Below are 16,514 nucleotides of genomic sequence, written 5' to 3' on the forward strand. Positions count from 1 at the left end.
GATTTAATAAGCCATTGTTTATCTAACATTGCTTGATGAAACTGGGTCTCGACCTTACATTAAAAAAAAACCACTATTAGTCAAGTTTATAAGCTATGCCGTACTCACTTGAGGCCGGTGACGATTTCGGAGTGTCCGTACATGGTGGCCATACACTCGCCGGAGTAGTAGTCGTACACGCTCAGCAGCTTGTCCGTGCTGGAGGTAGCGAGATAGATACCGCTGCTGTCTAGTGCCACCTGTTAACATAATGTTAACCACTTTATATTTTGTAAAAGACCTACAATATAATATCCAGTTGAACAATGTTATTAACACGCTTCTATAAGCCTGGGCTGTATGTATGTAGCGGAATTTTTGAGCACGATTTTTACCTATCTCCAATAGTCTTATAAATTCGAAACTTTACATATGTATGAAGAGCCAATGACAATGCAATAATTTGTTAAAATATTTTGAAAATAATAATAAAAAAAGCGTTTTTAGTTAGTTTTTTTTTACTATTATTATTTTCTATGACTGTTGTTGCCTGTAATTATTGTTTATGTTGCACACAACTCACGAGGCTAATTCGTTCATAGAAATTCATTTAAATATATTATATTTAAAGTTTAAACAGTAATTACCTTTATAAGCGTTCCGTCTTCGGCTGTTGTCCCTCTGAATGTTTTGGTGTGTCGGCCATGCGACGCGCTGTATACTCGCACGTTACGGTCCTGGAAATAATGACGTTCATTTTACAACAGCTACTATTCAAATAAGACTTATTTATTATACTCGTATATCGCTAGTTTATAGAATGGGACAAAGCCTGACTTCCATACTAATTATTAAGTGTCTGTGAATATTTCAGTATGGTTGTCTGGCTGTGTACTGTTCACGCCTGAACAGACAAACTTGACTTTTAGTCAAAGGGTAAAGTACACAGAATAATTTTCATACTGGAAAGTGTATGGTTCATGTCACATCTAGCATATTACCTGACAAGCAGTGAGTATGTGCCGACCGCCGGCGTCCACCTCCATGTCGTACAGGGTAGTGCGCCCGGACACGTTCTGTCCGCGCGCGAATTGATGGCTGCCGTCTTGACCCTGACAAATTCAATTTTTTTACAATACACGTTGAAGTCAAACTCGAAAATTACTAATTGTATTAATTGAATAGAGCAAACCCCTCTCCAAATTCAATGCTTACTTTACTGTGTATCTTTTATTTCAACTGCAGGTAGGTATTATGACTTTTCCCCCCCCCTAAAAATCTTGTGTTCAGGTCACTATTTACATCGAAAGTATTCAACCTTACCCAGTCTAAAGTGTTTACTAGGAGTCTTTTATTTCGACATATTATGTTTTCCCTCCCTCCCTTGGTTTTGTCGCAAAAACTGACCGTCTTGAGATGCCTGAACAGTATGGTCTTGTCGGCGCCGCAAGACACCATCTGCAGCGCGCCGCCCGAGTTCAGGAACCGCACCGCCGTTATCGACGACGAGTGCTCGTCTAACGTCTGCAGGATCTGGTAGCCCTGTAATAAATATATTTTATTTTAGATATAAAAATATTTACGCCGCGTATTCGAAATCCAGCTTTCTTTGTTGGTCTATTTTAGCCCCCTTACTAATATAATAATTAATTTATAATACGGGCCAAGACGCCTGATTTAAATAAATAAATAAAAGAATAATAAGTATACCATCTCACTTGGTCGTATATCACCCAATGGAACTCCCACCTACCTGATCAACGCTGAACACGTGTATCAGCCTGTCACGTGACGCGGAGGCGAGGAGGCGGGGCGTGGCGCTGTACTCGAGACACAACACTTCCGCGTCGTGCGCCTCGAGCGCGTGTAGCCGCGCGCCGCCCGCGCCGTGCACCCACACGTTGCCCGCGCGGTCGCCCGCCGCTATATGCCGACCGTCCGGCGAAGCGCGCACGCATCTGATGAGTTTATATTAGTTAATTAAGACATTAGTTAGTAGATCCAATAGTGACGTCACCGGCTACGTATCAAAATGTTTTGTATTGAAATGCTTGGTGACCAGAGATAGCCAAGTGAGACCTTGCCTTACAATTAAACAAACGCGTAAATACTAAAGTCGGCGCCATGGCGTTATAGTAGGTCACGTAATTTTACTATGTGACAAGGAACGATTGTGTTACATGATAAGTTGCATGTACAAAAAATTGTAATACATAATGTGACAAACTTTGTAATGGTTTTGACTACTTACTAGACTATTTAAGCTTAGACATTGTACTCATATTTAGAACTATTTATAATATATATAAATATTTCTAATAATTATAAAAGTAAATAAATTCGTGTTACCTCACACCGATCTTGTCGTCGTAAGTCTTCGACTTGTCCTTATCACTAGTAGCCGTCAGATCAACGTCTTTCAAAAACTTAAGCTCAGGATCTATGTATAGCACTTTGGTTAATTCCTGAAATTAAAAATGTTAAATAAATAAATAAATAAGTTACAAATATAATATATACAGGTAAAGTACAAATATAATCATGTTATTCATGCAGTAAGTCATGGCGGATGCAGAAATGACGAGTTTCAAATGATTAAATTTAATTTACTTAACACCAAATCACTTTTAGCATCCTCTATATCGGAAATCTTATCTACTAAATAGGAGGTTGGTTTCCCTTTCTTATAACCCTAAAGGCTCGCGCTTCACTATTACTATACAAAACGTTTACAGACGCACACACAATAACAGATATTTTGTAATACAGTAGTCTTTAAGACTGTCGTATCTCACTCGCTCCTTCTAAAATAAATAATAATACTCACGTTGCTGTATATATTGGGCTCTTGAGGCCGTAGCGACCACATGCGCACGGTGTCGTCGCTGGAGCACGTGAGGAACGTGCCCGTCGGCAGCGGCCCGTCCCCGCCCACCATGTCCACGCCCCATATGCACGCCGAATGGTATAACGCCGAGTGGGATTTGCCCACCTGAAACATTCGGTATTTTGTGTGAGTTATGCTGATTTTTCTATACTAATTATAAAGAGGAAAAGTTTGTTTCTATGGCATAGGCTCAAACTATTAGGCCGATTTTGACATAAAATAGGCAACGGAGAAGGAAACACACGGTTCCCATAGTATATTTTCAAATTCTAGTTTTATAAATTAATTTAGAATTATGCCTGTCAATAAAATAACATTTTGGTGTCTTCTTTATCAATGTATCAAACAGAAACAGCCGCATGAAGTAGCGTAAGCGTGGAGTTTATATTTATTCACAAGAAGATGTCGTTTATGTAACAACATAACACACACAACAAATCTCTCACCCGTTTAATATCCCTTACGTCCCACACATACAGGCTGTGGTCGTTGTACACGCACGTGAGCTTGTGGTTGCGCTCGTCGTAAGTCAGCGCCACCGCGTCTGGATATCGAGCGTTGTTCGGCTGGCTGAACATGTGACTGTGAATTGAATGATGTATTAGTATTGATATTATAATATAGGATGCCTAATATAAGCTCATATTATATGCAATCTTCGTCCGACATAGTAGACTAAAGACATGCGGTCGTGATAGGCGAACGAGATTGGAACTAAGGGGATTTCTCGGCCTTGAAAATTCATGCTTGTTAAAATCAGTACTAGTATTTTAAATGCGAATTTGTGTCGGTCTTACAGTGTGTTTGTTTATCTATCTGTCGGTTACTCTACACACTTAAACCGCTGAACTGATTTCGATGAGATTTGGTATGAAGATGTTAGGCATCCGGCACCCCGGGATTGACATTGACTTGACATTATAACCCAACCAAAATAACGAAGGCCCGCCATCTACCTCTGAATCAACTTCTCTACATAATTATTACTGTTGTAGCATATGAAACGAATTCTCTGATAGTACACATAACACAAGTTCTCACCTGATACCGGTGCCCTGCGACACGTCGACGCCGAGGTAGTGCGTGCGCGGCAGCGTCGTGACGTACCGCAGCGTGCTCGGCTCGAAACACCGCACGATGCCCTCCGCGCAACCCACGAACAGGTACTCGGAGCCCAGCGCCATGCAGTTCGCTGACGTCGTCTGAAAATACGATATATCGTAAATAAATAAATGGTAACGTGAACATTCTATGGATTACTTGTCAATAAAATATAAGCCACTACAATCATCAGTAACTAAACAAGTTCTTCATAACTTAATATTATATAATTCTACTTTAAAAAGATTTATCTTACGCCCTTAGGTTAACTTATCGGTAATTTATCAGTTTATCAGCGTTATTAAAAACGTAGCGCATGTCTAGTAAAACTAAATTTAACAAGAGCGACCAATGAGGTCCGTTTCTAGATTTCATAACTCGTAGGTCATTACCAGCAACGGTCTTAAGCATACGATAAATTTAATAATTGAATTTTTTCAATTAGTTTAAATATGAACAATAACTCAAATTACAGATAGACAAAGACCTTACATAGTAACACAATCGGTAAATTTTTCTATTATTGAGGGTGAAATTTTCCGTACTCACCCGTAGCTCCACCCACTTATCAAGCAGGCGTCGCGCGTTGAACTCGCACAGTAGCCCGCCGCGGGTAATGGCGTACGTGCTGCCCGCAGCGGCGCCGCGCCCGCACGCTACATCACAGAACTCGTTGTCCTTCTGCTCGCCGAGGATAGCCGACCGACCCATCAGCGGCACGGGCTCCTTCACCTGGAAATGTAATCAGTCGTTGGTGAATAACTATGGGACAATAAGGCCATTACACTCGCACTATCTCTTTGGCTGTCATCTGTTTGAGATTCGAGTTACGCGAGTTCTTCAACTCGTCGGTCCTCACCGGTGCGCAAGTTAATATAATCCTGAGTGGTGAGCCGCAATGTCTCATGGTAGTATGTTGATGGTAACCAACTAACGACTCCCTAACTAAATCCCGACTTCACAGAAGTTGTACTTAGTAATTCAAATATGCAAACAAGAAGCGACAAGGGGCCTTAGAGATTAATCATAACACATTGACAAATATGTCACTTGAGCATAATTAAAATTACCTTAGCATTTCTAGAGTATTCCAAGTACCAGAACTTCACATGTCTGAAGCCCACAGTCACAAAATAATTGCCGCTCTCTGAAAAGCTCACAGCCTTCACTCTGGATGACACCTGGAAATGAGACGAGATAAAATTATAAATACGCTTCTACAAATTTAATAAAAATAATAATCATTTCTTTTGTGGTGTTAAAAAATCAAGATTAACAGCAATTGTTTGACATAGATACACAATATTTTAATTGAACTTTTTTCAAAGGGAGTGACAATGTGGCTTTACCTTATTACTAGCTAGTTTTAAGTTGGCACGCCAATCCCACACATTGACTATCATGTCATGCTGGGAACCCACGGATACCAGGTACTTTGATGAGGTGGAGAAAGCCTGGAAATAAAGGTGATGATATTTCATAATTTACGAATTTGAATCAGAATAAATTATTTCATTGCAAATGCTGACTTCAATATTAAAAGTAATTAAAACACAACTTAATTCTCTGCATTTTCAATCTTTATATTTCATATAACAGCAAAGCAAGACGGTACATAGTACAAAATTCCTAACAATAGATGGCGTTACTGATATTTTTTTTTTTTAGTTTCAGAATAAATTCAATTTCATCAGGTAACCAAACCAAAACCAAAATGTTAAGACTTACCACACAGCTTACGCCATGCGTATGCCCGGGGAATTCAGCTATTTGCACAGCCCCAGACGCCGTCGGATCCTGAAACATCAAAACAGTCATCGTTCACCACTACTCGACAACAGATGGCGCTCAACGGAACTTAAATACAACTTTACGGAGTTTATGAAGGTCACGTATTTTGTTTTCTTTCAGCTATCTAGATACATAATATAATATGTAGAGGTAGACAGTGTTAAAATATAATACAACTTATTTGAAATAGCCTACTATGGTATTTAATTTACTAATTAAGGATATTACGAGCTGATATCGATGCCTAGACTGACACTCCAAAACATGAATATAGGTATAATGTAATTTATAATTCAATTAGGAAGCAGTTTACCGGCGCTAATTAAGGGGGTGACGTCAGGCCAAACTTCAAGGTATTAACATCAATGTTTAACATTATCACAGTTTTGTCTACTACCTACTACCTAGTATATTAATCCACGTTTTTTGACGCTTGAGTTCTATTGTAGGAGGTCGTAGCAACAAATTTACAAAATTCACTGTTATATGGATCTGACGTAGTAAGTGACCATTAATGAGAGTCATATTGGATTACCAATAACGACGCGAGGGTGTTGAAACGATCATTAATCACGGGAATGACAACTTGACTCTTTTTGTTGTAGTGTTGATGGGCGACAGTAATCGCTGATGAAGTTTTCTCGTTGAGGACGTTTTTAATCTCAAACCTAATCCGTAATGCACGCGGAGTGGGATATTTTGCGATGGGTATGACTGCATAACACTTGTATCTTAAATACGTTTTATTCATAGTTTGCGTTTAAAAAGCGGGCCATCCTGCATTCGCCATTAAATCCGTTTAACTCTAAAACGCACTTACCCACTATGGATGCACAATTGAAAGTAAGGTACTTTCATAGTAAGGTAGCCTTTGTGGTAGGCATCATGTAGACGTTCAGAGAACATTTGCAAAAATTTATTCTGAATAAAAAAGTTTGAGTTTGAGTTTGGGGACATCGCCCGTTATAGTTATAATGATATACCTGTAAATCCCACACCCTCACAGCGGGCGCGTGTCCGCACTCGCCGGTTGCGAGGTACCGGCCGTCCGGCGAGAACGCCACGCACGTGACGCTTTTGCGCGACGAGTTGAGCACGTGCGTCTGCCGATTCTTGCGCGCGTTGTACAGCACCACCGTGCATCTGGAACGAGAAGTGAGGACGTTACAGATACAGATACCAGAATAAGGACACGGGAGTAATATCGGCTGTTACAGTCATTGCTGATACCGAGATTGAGATGTAGATGTAACAGTTACAGATGCTAGAATAATATCACGGGAGTTATATCCTTAGGACTGCCCTAATGTTTAACCAACAGAAAACATCTGAAACTATTGATGTAGATGTTACATTTAACAGTTAATGATGCCAGAATTAGGTAATGGAATTATGTCCTCCCGAGTGATCCAAATGTATAGTTAAACAATACAATGATTAGAATTTCGAAGTATTATCCAACCGACTGTGCTAAACATGTTAAATTATTTATCGCACTTGAGTGTGTTACAGGCTACAGCGAAAGGAAACCTTAAATACATAAATTAGTACAAACTTCACCTCGTTTCGAATTAGACTGACAACACCTTTGGGGTGGAAATACTAGAATTTTTACATGCAGTGTGTCAGTTGCCCTATAGATTTAAGGAAGAACACCATACACATCCAACGATGTTCTCCCGAGTGTAATCGGCACATTGTTTTGTGTAAGGAATAAAGATGTAAAGGTATATAAAGTGTATATACGCCGTGTGGTCGTGGCCGTGAGAAAGGACGCGTCGAGTCATCCGTCATACATACGAATGAGTTAGCGAGGACCGAGGACACATACTGAGCGGGAAGCAGGCCAATCTGTTTCTCTGTTTTGATTGAGCGATTTAGGGTGAAGCCAAACGAGCATAATTTGTGAGTTGTGAGTCGCAGAATTTCTGCTGGCAGAAATTCTGCCGCATTCAGTTTCATAAAAAAGTCCTGTTTGATTCACACGAGCGTAATTTTGTGAGTCATGATTTGTATGAAAAGATATTTACGCGGCAGAAATTCTGCGACTCACGACTCACAAAATTACGCTCGTTTGGCTTCACCCTTATCGTGACATGAATCCTTGACAATCCTTTCTAGCTTTATACACCTAAGGATACACCCATATAAGGACCTACACCTACAGCCTTAATTCACAAAATATGCTAAGCTTTAGAGTTTAGAGCTTTAAAGTTTACTAGTATACATATAGTGAGCGTTTACTAGTATAAAGACTAAGTAAAAAGATGCTGGATCCAGGATCAAAATAAATTAATTCAATAGGCCCCATTGAATTCATATTTTATTTTGAACAATACGACTACAGCCAACTTCTACCTATCGCTTTATCCTCAAAATCGCGAACCGCTCCTCCACTCTCAGTGCTCAGTGCCCTCCCTGCTAAGATTAGTCGTCCAGCCCATTGTCAATATTCACCTACGCTCGTGACACATACACACTAATGTATATATTGTATTCTGTACCCGCCGCGCCGCCCGGCCCGTGTTCGGAGACTGCATGTTATTATGTGAGGCGTAGCTTCCTGCAGTCGTTCTTTGTTATGTTAGATATAATCTTGCAGTGGCTTTGCTAGAGCCAAGAACAAAAGTGTTATACGTGGGAGAGTCATGCTTCTGCACGAATGGGCCGGCTCGACCGGAGAAATACCACGTTCTCACAGAAAACCGGCGTGAAACAGCGCTTGCGCTGTGTTTCGCCGAGTGAGTGAGTTTACCGGAGGCCCAATCCCCTAACCTATTCCCTTCCCTACCCTCCCCTATTCCCTTCCCTAACCTCCCCTATTCCCTTCCCTTCCCTTCCCTACCCTCCCCTATTCCCTTCCCTTCCCATCCCTACCCTCCCCTATTACCCTATTCCCTCTTAACCCTAGATCACTAACCTTAAATTGGTGTTACACTGTCACTAACCTTTCGACTCACAGACTACGCAATAAAACTTACATATTTTAAAAACCGTATTTTTTTATTTTATGAAATTAACAAAAACTTAAAGAGTTTTCCTTAAGCAAATAAACAAAATAAATAAATAGAAATAATAGTGATTCCTGCAATTATTATAAATAGAAAAAATGAGCTCCCCGCAAATGGCCTTTTTGCAGTATGTGCAAGAATATTATGTCATGCAACTTTTTTTAGGGAAAAAAATCCACAAATTTTCCTTAATATAGGAATCTTATGAATACAACTTTCATGTGGCTCTTTAATAATTATAATATATTCAATATATTATAATTATTATTATTATTATATTTTTCCCAAATTACGCTTCAAAGTCACCATATTGTAGCGCTCGAGGAGCCAGGATTGTATTAATTCATCCGCTTTTTGAAAATCAAAATTTCTTCTCTTTATATTTTAATAATAATAATAATAAAACATTTATTCATGAACTATGGACATTACACCACACTACATTACCAGAAAAAAAAAACAAAAAAAAAACACAGAACAGTTAAAATGATGTTGAAATGACTGATCTCTGGGGTATGTCCACAAAAATTATAAAATCAGTAATTGACATCATTGCCCCTTACCTAGCTTTAGTTTTTAATAATTGTATCGAAAGTGGTGTGTTCCCAGACTTAATGAAGCACAGCAAGGTGATGCCTCTATTTAAAGCTGGGAAGAAATCAGACCCAGCCAACTATAGACCAATATCCATATTGCCGACTTTAAGTAAAATCTTTGAAAAAATAATTCTAAATCAATTACTTGCTCATTTTAACTCAAATAATTTATTACATAATAATCAATTTGGTTTTACTAAAGATCGGTCTACAACAGATGCAGGCATTAGTCTTCTGTGTAGTATTTTTGAAGCTTGGGAGGAGTCGCAGGATGCACTTGGTATTTTCTGCGATCTCTCTAAAGCATTTGACTGTGTGGAGTATGATACTCTAATAAGAAAACTACACCATTATGGTGTAAGGGGCACGGCACTTAAACTTCTAAAATCTTACCTTACAAATAGAACGCAGAGGGTGGAAGTTAACTCCATAAGGTCTAATGGAACCAAAATAAAACTAGGTGTGCCACAAGGGTCCATTTTAGGGCCTTTTCTTTTTCTCATCTATATAAATGATTTACCTTATCTTGTTAAAGATAAGCATGAGATAGTACTTTTTGCTGATGACACTTCACTAATTTTTAATGTGAAGAGGCGACAATTTAATTATGACGAGGTAAATAGTGCTCTCTCAAAAATAGTACATTGGTTTAATGCTAATAATTTACTTTTGAACTCTAATAAAACAAAATGTTTAAAATTTATCTTGCCAAATGTTAGGCAAGTACAAACCAATGTACTATTAAATGATGAGAAAATGAATTTAGTAGACACCACCGTATTCCTAGGCATAACGCTGGATTGTAAGTTACAATGGGGTCCACATATTGCGAAACTGGCAGATAAGCTTAGTTCTGCAGCATATGCTGTTAAAAAAATTCGTGAAATCACTGATGTAGAGACCGCGCGATTAGTTTACTTTAGCTACTTTCATAGCATAATGTCTTACGGCATCCTCTTGTGGGGAAACGCGGCGGACATTAATACAATATTTGTGCTGCAGAAGCGAGCTATTCGTCCTATTTATAAGATGTCGTCTTTGGAATCTCTAAGAGAAAAATTTAAAGAAATAAAAATTCTGACCGTCACATCTCAATACATTTTGGAAAATCTCTTATATGTTAGAAAGAACATAAATATTTTCAAAAAGAAAAGTGATAATCATAATGTAAATACTAGAAATAAGAACAAGTTAGCAATACCAATGTTCAGACTAGCCAAAATAAGCAAATCCTTTAAAGGCCAATGTATACGCCTATACAATAAAATCCCAGAAAATGTTCAAAATCTACCTTTAAACAAATTTAAAAAAGCAGTTAAAGAACGTTTGTGTGCTAAGGCGTATTATAAAGTCAATGATTTCTTCGAGGACAGCACACCTTGGGAATAGGGTGGCTCCATGCAGGTTACTTTTCTTTTAATTTTGTTACATAGCTGTAAGCCATAACATTGTAATTTTCCATTTTTTTTTGCAAAAGATGGCCCTGTGCGAGTTTCTTACGCCGGTTCTTCTCGGCGGGGTAGTTCCCGAACCGGTGGTAGGCAACGTAGTTTCTTCGTTCGACTTTCAAAAAGTGTATCATGATACCCATTTTGAATAAAAAGATATTTTATTTATTTTTTATTTATTTAATACAAAACAGTAGTCTAATATGAACTGTAACTAGCCTAACTAAGAATGAACAAAAAATAAAAATAAGAAAAGTAGCATAAATAAAACTGAAGTCCACGCGGACGAAGTCGCGGGCAACAGTATAACGAGTAAAAAGAGTATATATATATATATATATATATATATATATATATATATATATATATATATATATATATATATATATATATATATATATATATATATATATATATATATATATATATATATATATATATATATACTCTTACTCGTTATACTGTTGCCCGCGACTTCGTCCGCGTGGACTTCAGTTTATAGCGCGCGATGTCAACAAATCAACAAAATTGGTGTCAAATGCTTTTATAAGAAAACCCTGGTACCCCTTAAATCAATACAGCTGTCCAGTGTGCACACAATAAGTATTTCATTTTTTTATATTAAACTTTATATTTTATGCCAAATTTTAAAGCTTATTTAGCCCCCCAATTACACAACTTTACCCATAAACTATTTATCATTGATAAAATTATATCCGGTGCTACTCTCACGACCATAAGGTATTCCCTAATTACTACAGCATTTTGGTAAAATTACAAGAAAGTCGCAAGTACAGTAATAACAGATATTACAGCCTAAATTACCACAGTATATTACATAAGAGTCCATCGGAGGCATAATACAACAAAATTAATGTGTTACCTAGCTTTCTTTTCCCTCAAGTGTTGTAATTCGACAGTATATTACTATGAGAACGTTGTTTCGTTGAAAATTTATCAAAATGCTTTTACCTTTCCCGTTCTAGAGCTCCCAAAGGGATCGCATGTCAAGCGTGCATTGTCATGAAAGTATTCCCGTTCCTAGGATAATGTTACATATTATACAATATAGCAGTAACAATGCAGAGAAGATACAAAGGTGGCATATATAAACTAAATATTTCATCTGACAAGAGTTTACTGCCACATATAAAAACGTTAGTACAAAAAATTCTACAGCTTGCATCTTTAAATCAAAAACTCATAATATTATAACTTTTTCGTACTCGACGTTGATAATATGAATTGCTCTGCTCAAGTGATCTGAAACCACGCTTATGTGTGCGTGCGACTGATTCGGGCAATAATACAAAGATCCAAAACTAATTGTTTAGTAAGGCCTGCGGGGCTAAAATGGTCACATTTAGCAATTCCTCTCAATCAATTCAGCAAATGAATTATCAAAACTGTCAAACAAATGAATTGCAAGCAGAGTTGCATTTTGCGATTTTAGAAAAAATAATCATATTATGATTCATGTCATGATTCTTCAAAGCGACCATTTTAGCCCCGCAGTACACCAAATAAATACCGAAAAAAAGATATTTTCTAATTTCCACCAAGAAGTTAGAGTACATTCAATATCAATATCGAATAAAGGTACGATACGTAGACGATGTTTCCAAAATTGACACAAGACATCAGCTATTACAGAAGCCGTCAAATAATAACACCTTTGTGCTGGTGGTAAAAACTGTTCTTTGGCACTATCAACAAACTTCAGTCATGTTGTGTATGAAGCGTATGAGATAATGAAATGAATACAAATGTCCGTGCGTTGACCCGTCGCGTGCCAACAGGACATGTCCATCGTTTAAATCACTTATGTTAATAAGGTGGTGTTTAAATAGTTTTGTTACGCCCTGTATACTATTTCCCCGAACTAGTCCCCTTTTACATCCTAGATGGGTGCAGCCTAGCCCCTAGGTTACTTTCACGTAGTTCACTTAGAAGTTTCTAATTCATTGTAGTTGTTAGTAAAGTAAAATTTTAAGAAACAAACAGAGCCAAGTAAGAGCCCACCTTATCTTAAAGTTCCTTTAAAACTTAGCTTCAAGCGAAAATGATCTTCATTTGGCTCAAATGCCACCTATCAAAAAAACGTATTACGATTAACAACGAATACAATTGGCTAGCAGACCCTTTGGCTCATAGAGCTATACCGTCAGTACTCCAACTCTACTATTGCATATTTGTAGCAGCATTGCAGTTTCGTTTCTTGTTCGATCCAGTATGTTACATAATATCAAACTACAAAATGCTATTCTCATATAAAGTCAAAACAACGTATGTACAGCGTTTGTTTGACGTAGAATCAGAGTAGCAATTAAACCAAAACTGCAATCATCGCATTATTGCGAGCCATGCATCCGAATCATTGCAGTTATTGCATCTCTATGAACGGCCACCCCGACCGGAACCGCTCAACCGACACGAAGCTGTCGAGGGTTCCGCTGTTATCGATCCACAGGTGCGTCTGCACCGCGCCCCGGCACGCCCACTTTCCCTCCTGCGGCCTGCCTGGTGCACAAAAAAAACCCTCTACCATGGACGTACCATAGATTTAGGTTGGCTGAAATATACTGCAGGGACCAAAAAACTGGCTTTTATGTAGTTTGTCTTTGTAAGTTGTAACTAAGAATTTTATGGAGAGCGCAAATAAAAAAGATTTTATCCTACATTAATCCATAGACGACTAAAGAAGACCATAATGATCCTTCAATTTTATCCACCAGATCCAAAGCCTTAATTTGCTACTTTAGGTTTACCTTAATGAGAGACGCTTTTGGAAATTCACAAGTGACGTCAAATCGTATGATACGTCACTGCTTCCGATACACCAACATAATAATATGTACGCGTATTAACCCGAGGGGGCGAGCTTTCCAACTTTCATTCAATGAGCTTTTGTTGTCTGTTAATATGGAAGCCATTTTCAAATTAAACGGGAATAATAAATCCGTCAGGGTTAAACCGTTGCCGCAGAACGTGAATAGAAAGCGAAAATAGCAGCGTCATTACGAACCAGTTATGGTACTATTGCAGAAGGAACCGAGTTTCGAGACATGATAGCAATTTTACTAAACATAGAATAAATGATTCAGCGGGTTGATTCACAAATTCCTATTCGATTTGATTCGATTCGTAAACTAACCGCGCGGTAATCAATTACCAATCAACGCTAGACGCAAAGCGCGTTTACTGGCTATCGCGCATCAAAAGTGCCAAATCCAAGTTGAATTGCACATTGTGAATCAAGCTTTAAGATATTGTGCAATTTGAAAAACTTTAGCTTTATAACAAAGCAAAATCTATTGTATATAAAACTCAAATGTGACTGACTGATTGACATAGTGATCTATCAACGCACAGCCCAAACCACTGGACGGATCGGGCTGAAATTTGGCATGCAGGTAGATGTTATAACGTAGGCATCCGCTAAGAAAGGATTTTGATAAATTCCAACCCCAAGGGGTTTAAATATAATACTTCTTAACGCGAGCGAAGCCGCGGGCAAAAAAAAACTTTCAGAAAAAGCTCCGGCTAAATGGAGCAATAGAGCTTTCAAAGTTGATAAAATACTTTATTATTTCGGTTGAATTCAGACCAAAGAAGTTGAATATTAAAAATCCTGTGACCCGTCGACTTTTTTTGTATGCCATTTGCGACTGCCATATTTTGCCGTATATGACGACTAGGTACGTCAAAATATGTCATACGTGGCGGTCGCCGGGTCGATTCCGGTCGTTAGCCAGTGATGTAACAGCCCATTGTCTGTCTGTCACGTCCGTGCCTAAACACTTATGCTAAACGTGTGACGCGGGTGCCATAACTGCTGTAATATTGATAACAGTCTTCGAGAGACTTCCAAATACTAAGTTACCACCGTTCGTCCATATCAAGTACGCAGTAACGGAACATCAAACATGAAAGGATGAGGTCAGTTTGAAGCCATTTTTTAAATTTTACTAAAAACTATTTTCTCTTCCAAAAATGATGAAAAATGAGTGTATTGTTACGGTAACTATTGAATACTTTGAATTCCTATCAAGATTCAGTTAAATAACTTAGACTGATATTAAATTCCCGCCACAAAGGCACAAAAGTCGTCATACAAAACTATCTTATTAGATTGCCAACAAATCACTTGGCACACAAGCTGAGGCTCATAAGGCACAAATTTCCTGGCACTCGTCTACCTCCCATCCCACTGCCTCTGAGCAGATAGAATATCCGGTACTGACACCTAAGCAATTCCGTTACACAAACAAAACGTTTATACTTTATATAATGTACTAGATGTTGCCTGTATGTCAGGCGGGAACCGTACATTTTACGGGATAAAAACTATCCTATATCTTTTTTTTTATTCCATCAAAATCGGTTCAAAATTTGAATCGTAATGAGGTAACAGATAAACCCACTCTACATTTATAAAGCCTATACATATAACTAATATTAGTTTCCTCATTAGTCAAATCAAAAGCCAAGAAATTCGCTCTTCAATTTCTTCACAGTTTTTGACCTACAACAAGCTTCGCTCCTACCTCAGTTGAAGAGTTGGCACAGATTTCGTATAAAATATACAAAAAATTAATTTGAGAGTAGTGGAATAGCGGTGTGCACTCGACTTTATGGTAATGCGACTCGTGCCGACCCGGTGGCCTACAGGATGACCCGAGTCGACCCGGAGGTCGAATGCACTTTACTTTTCACAAATAAAACTAATATTACTTTTTAACTGGAACTAGAGTAGTATTCGTTTAGTTTGTTTGTTTGGAAAGTTTTTACTGTTCGAAATTAGATCGAAATTGCTATGGTAGAGTATGGAGCATAAAATTACTTTAATTAAAGATATATCCATAGGATTAATTCGCAAAATTTCTCGCAATATAGAAATAATATATAATATAGAAAAATATAGGTAATCGTAGAAATGCGAGAGTATCCCATTACCCATATTATATGAGGTTTTTAAGAAATAGAGACTTAAAATATAGAGCCAGAAACTAATTGCCATGACCGATTCAACAACTTTGGCATGGCAATTTCGCTGAAGGCTCAGAGCCGGGACACAAAAACACGGCACGACGTCGTACGGCGTCGTACGGTGCCGTACGGCGCCGTGTCGGACGCGCGTCGTAAAAAACCACGGCACGGCGCCGTACGGCGTCGTACGACGTCGAGCCGTAGAAACTCACGTAGAAATTCAAGATGAGTTTCTTCGGAACGACGTCGTACGACGCCGTACGGCGCCGTGCCGTGGTTTTTTACGACGCGCGTCCGACACGGCGCCGTACGGCACCGTACGACGTCGTGCCGTGTTTTTGTGTCCCGGCCCTACGAGACCCAATACAGCTTGTAATACTCACCCTGCCGGGTACGCCACCAGCTCGGTGTTGGGGTCGCAGTCTAGGGCCGCGTTGCTGCTCACCGTCAGCCCGAACACAGACTCCAATTTGATCTGGAACATTTTTCTCGTTAATATTAATCATTATCAAGGGCGAAGAGGACTTTTATTTCATAAATACGTAGAACAAAAGAGTTATCGTAAAAAATCCATGATTAACTTTGACTTAAGCGGGCTCAAGTAGTCACTATTAAGTAGTCTGTGCCTAGCTTTTACTTTTGTATAGGAACCAGTGAAACACAGGCATCATAGTGTGCGCTTATAATATTACTGTACAAAACAAACTTTGAA

General features: G+C 38.5%; 1 protein-coding gene across 7 annotated transcripts in view; it reads right to left on the reverse strand.

Annotated features, from left to right (window-relative positions):
- Window positions 1–16,514, reverse strand: part of LOC121727329 (mitogen-activated protein kinase-binding protein 1) — a 98,830-nt gene that overhangs the window by 26,015 nt on the left and 56,301 nt on the right. For all 7 annotated transcript variants that reach the window (XM_042115103.1, XM_042115102.1, XM_042115101.1 and 4 more), the window contains exons 3-17: window positions 16,186–16,277; window positions 6,742–6,901; window positions 5,696–5,764; window positions 5,317–5,421; window positions 5,038–5,148; window positions 4,517–4,699; window positions 3,908–4,068; window positions 3,313–3,448; window positions 2,807–2,971; window positions 2,329–2,444; window positions 1,733–1,937; window positions 1,387–1,521; window positions 981–1,091; window positions 627–716; window positions 109–239 (exon numbers count right to left, since the gene is read on the reverse strand). In XM_042115103.1, coding sequence (XP_041971037.1) covers window positions 109–239; window positions 627–716; window positions 981–1,091; window positions 1,387–1,521; window positions 1,733–1,937; window positions 2,329–2,444; window positions 2,807–2,971; window positions 3,313–3,448; window positions 3,908–4,068; window positions 4,517–4,699; window positions 5,038–5,148; window positions 5,317–5,421; window positions 5,696–5,764; window positions 6,742–6,901; window positions 16,186–16,277 — 1,970 coding nt within the window. The remainder of the gene's footprint in view (window positions 1–108; window positions 240–626; window positions 717–980; window positions 1,092–1,386; window positions 1,522–1,732; window positions 1,938–2,328; window positions 2,445–2,806; window positions 2,972–3,312; window positions 3,449–3,907; window positions 4,069–4,516; window positions 4,700–5,037; window positions 5,149–5,316; window positions 5,422–5,695; window positions 5,765–6,741; window positions 6,902–16,185; window positions 16,278–16,514) is intronic.

Source organism: Aricia agestis, chromosome 5 (genome assembly GCF_905147365.1).
Source record: "Aricia agestis chromosome 5, ilAriAges1.1, whole genome shotgun sequence".
Taxonomy (NCBI): Eukaryota; Metazoa; Arthropoda; class Insecta; order Lepidoptera; family Lycaenidae; genus Aricia; species Aricia agestis.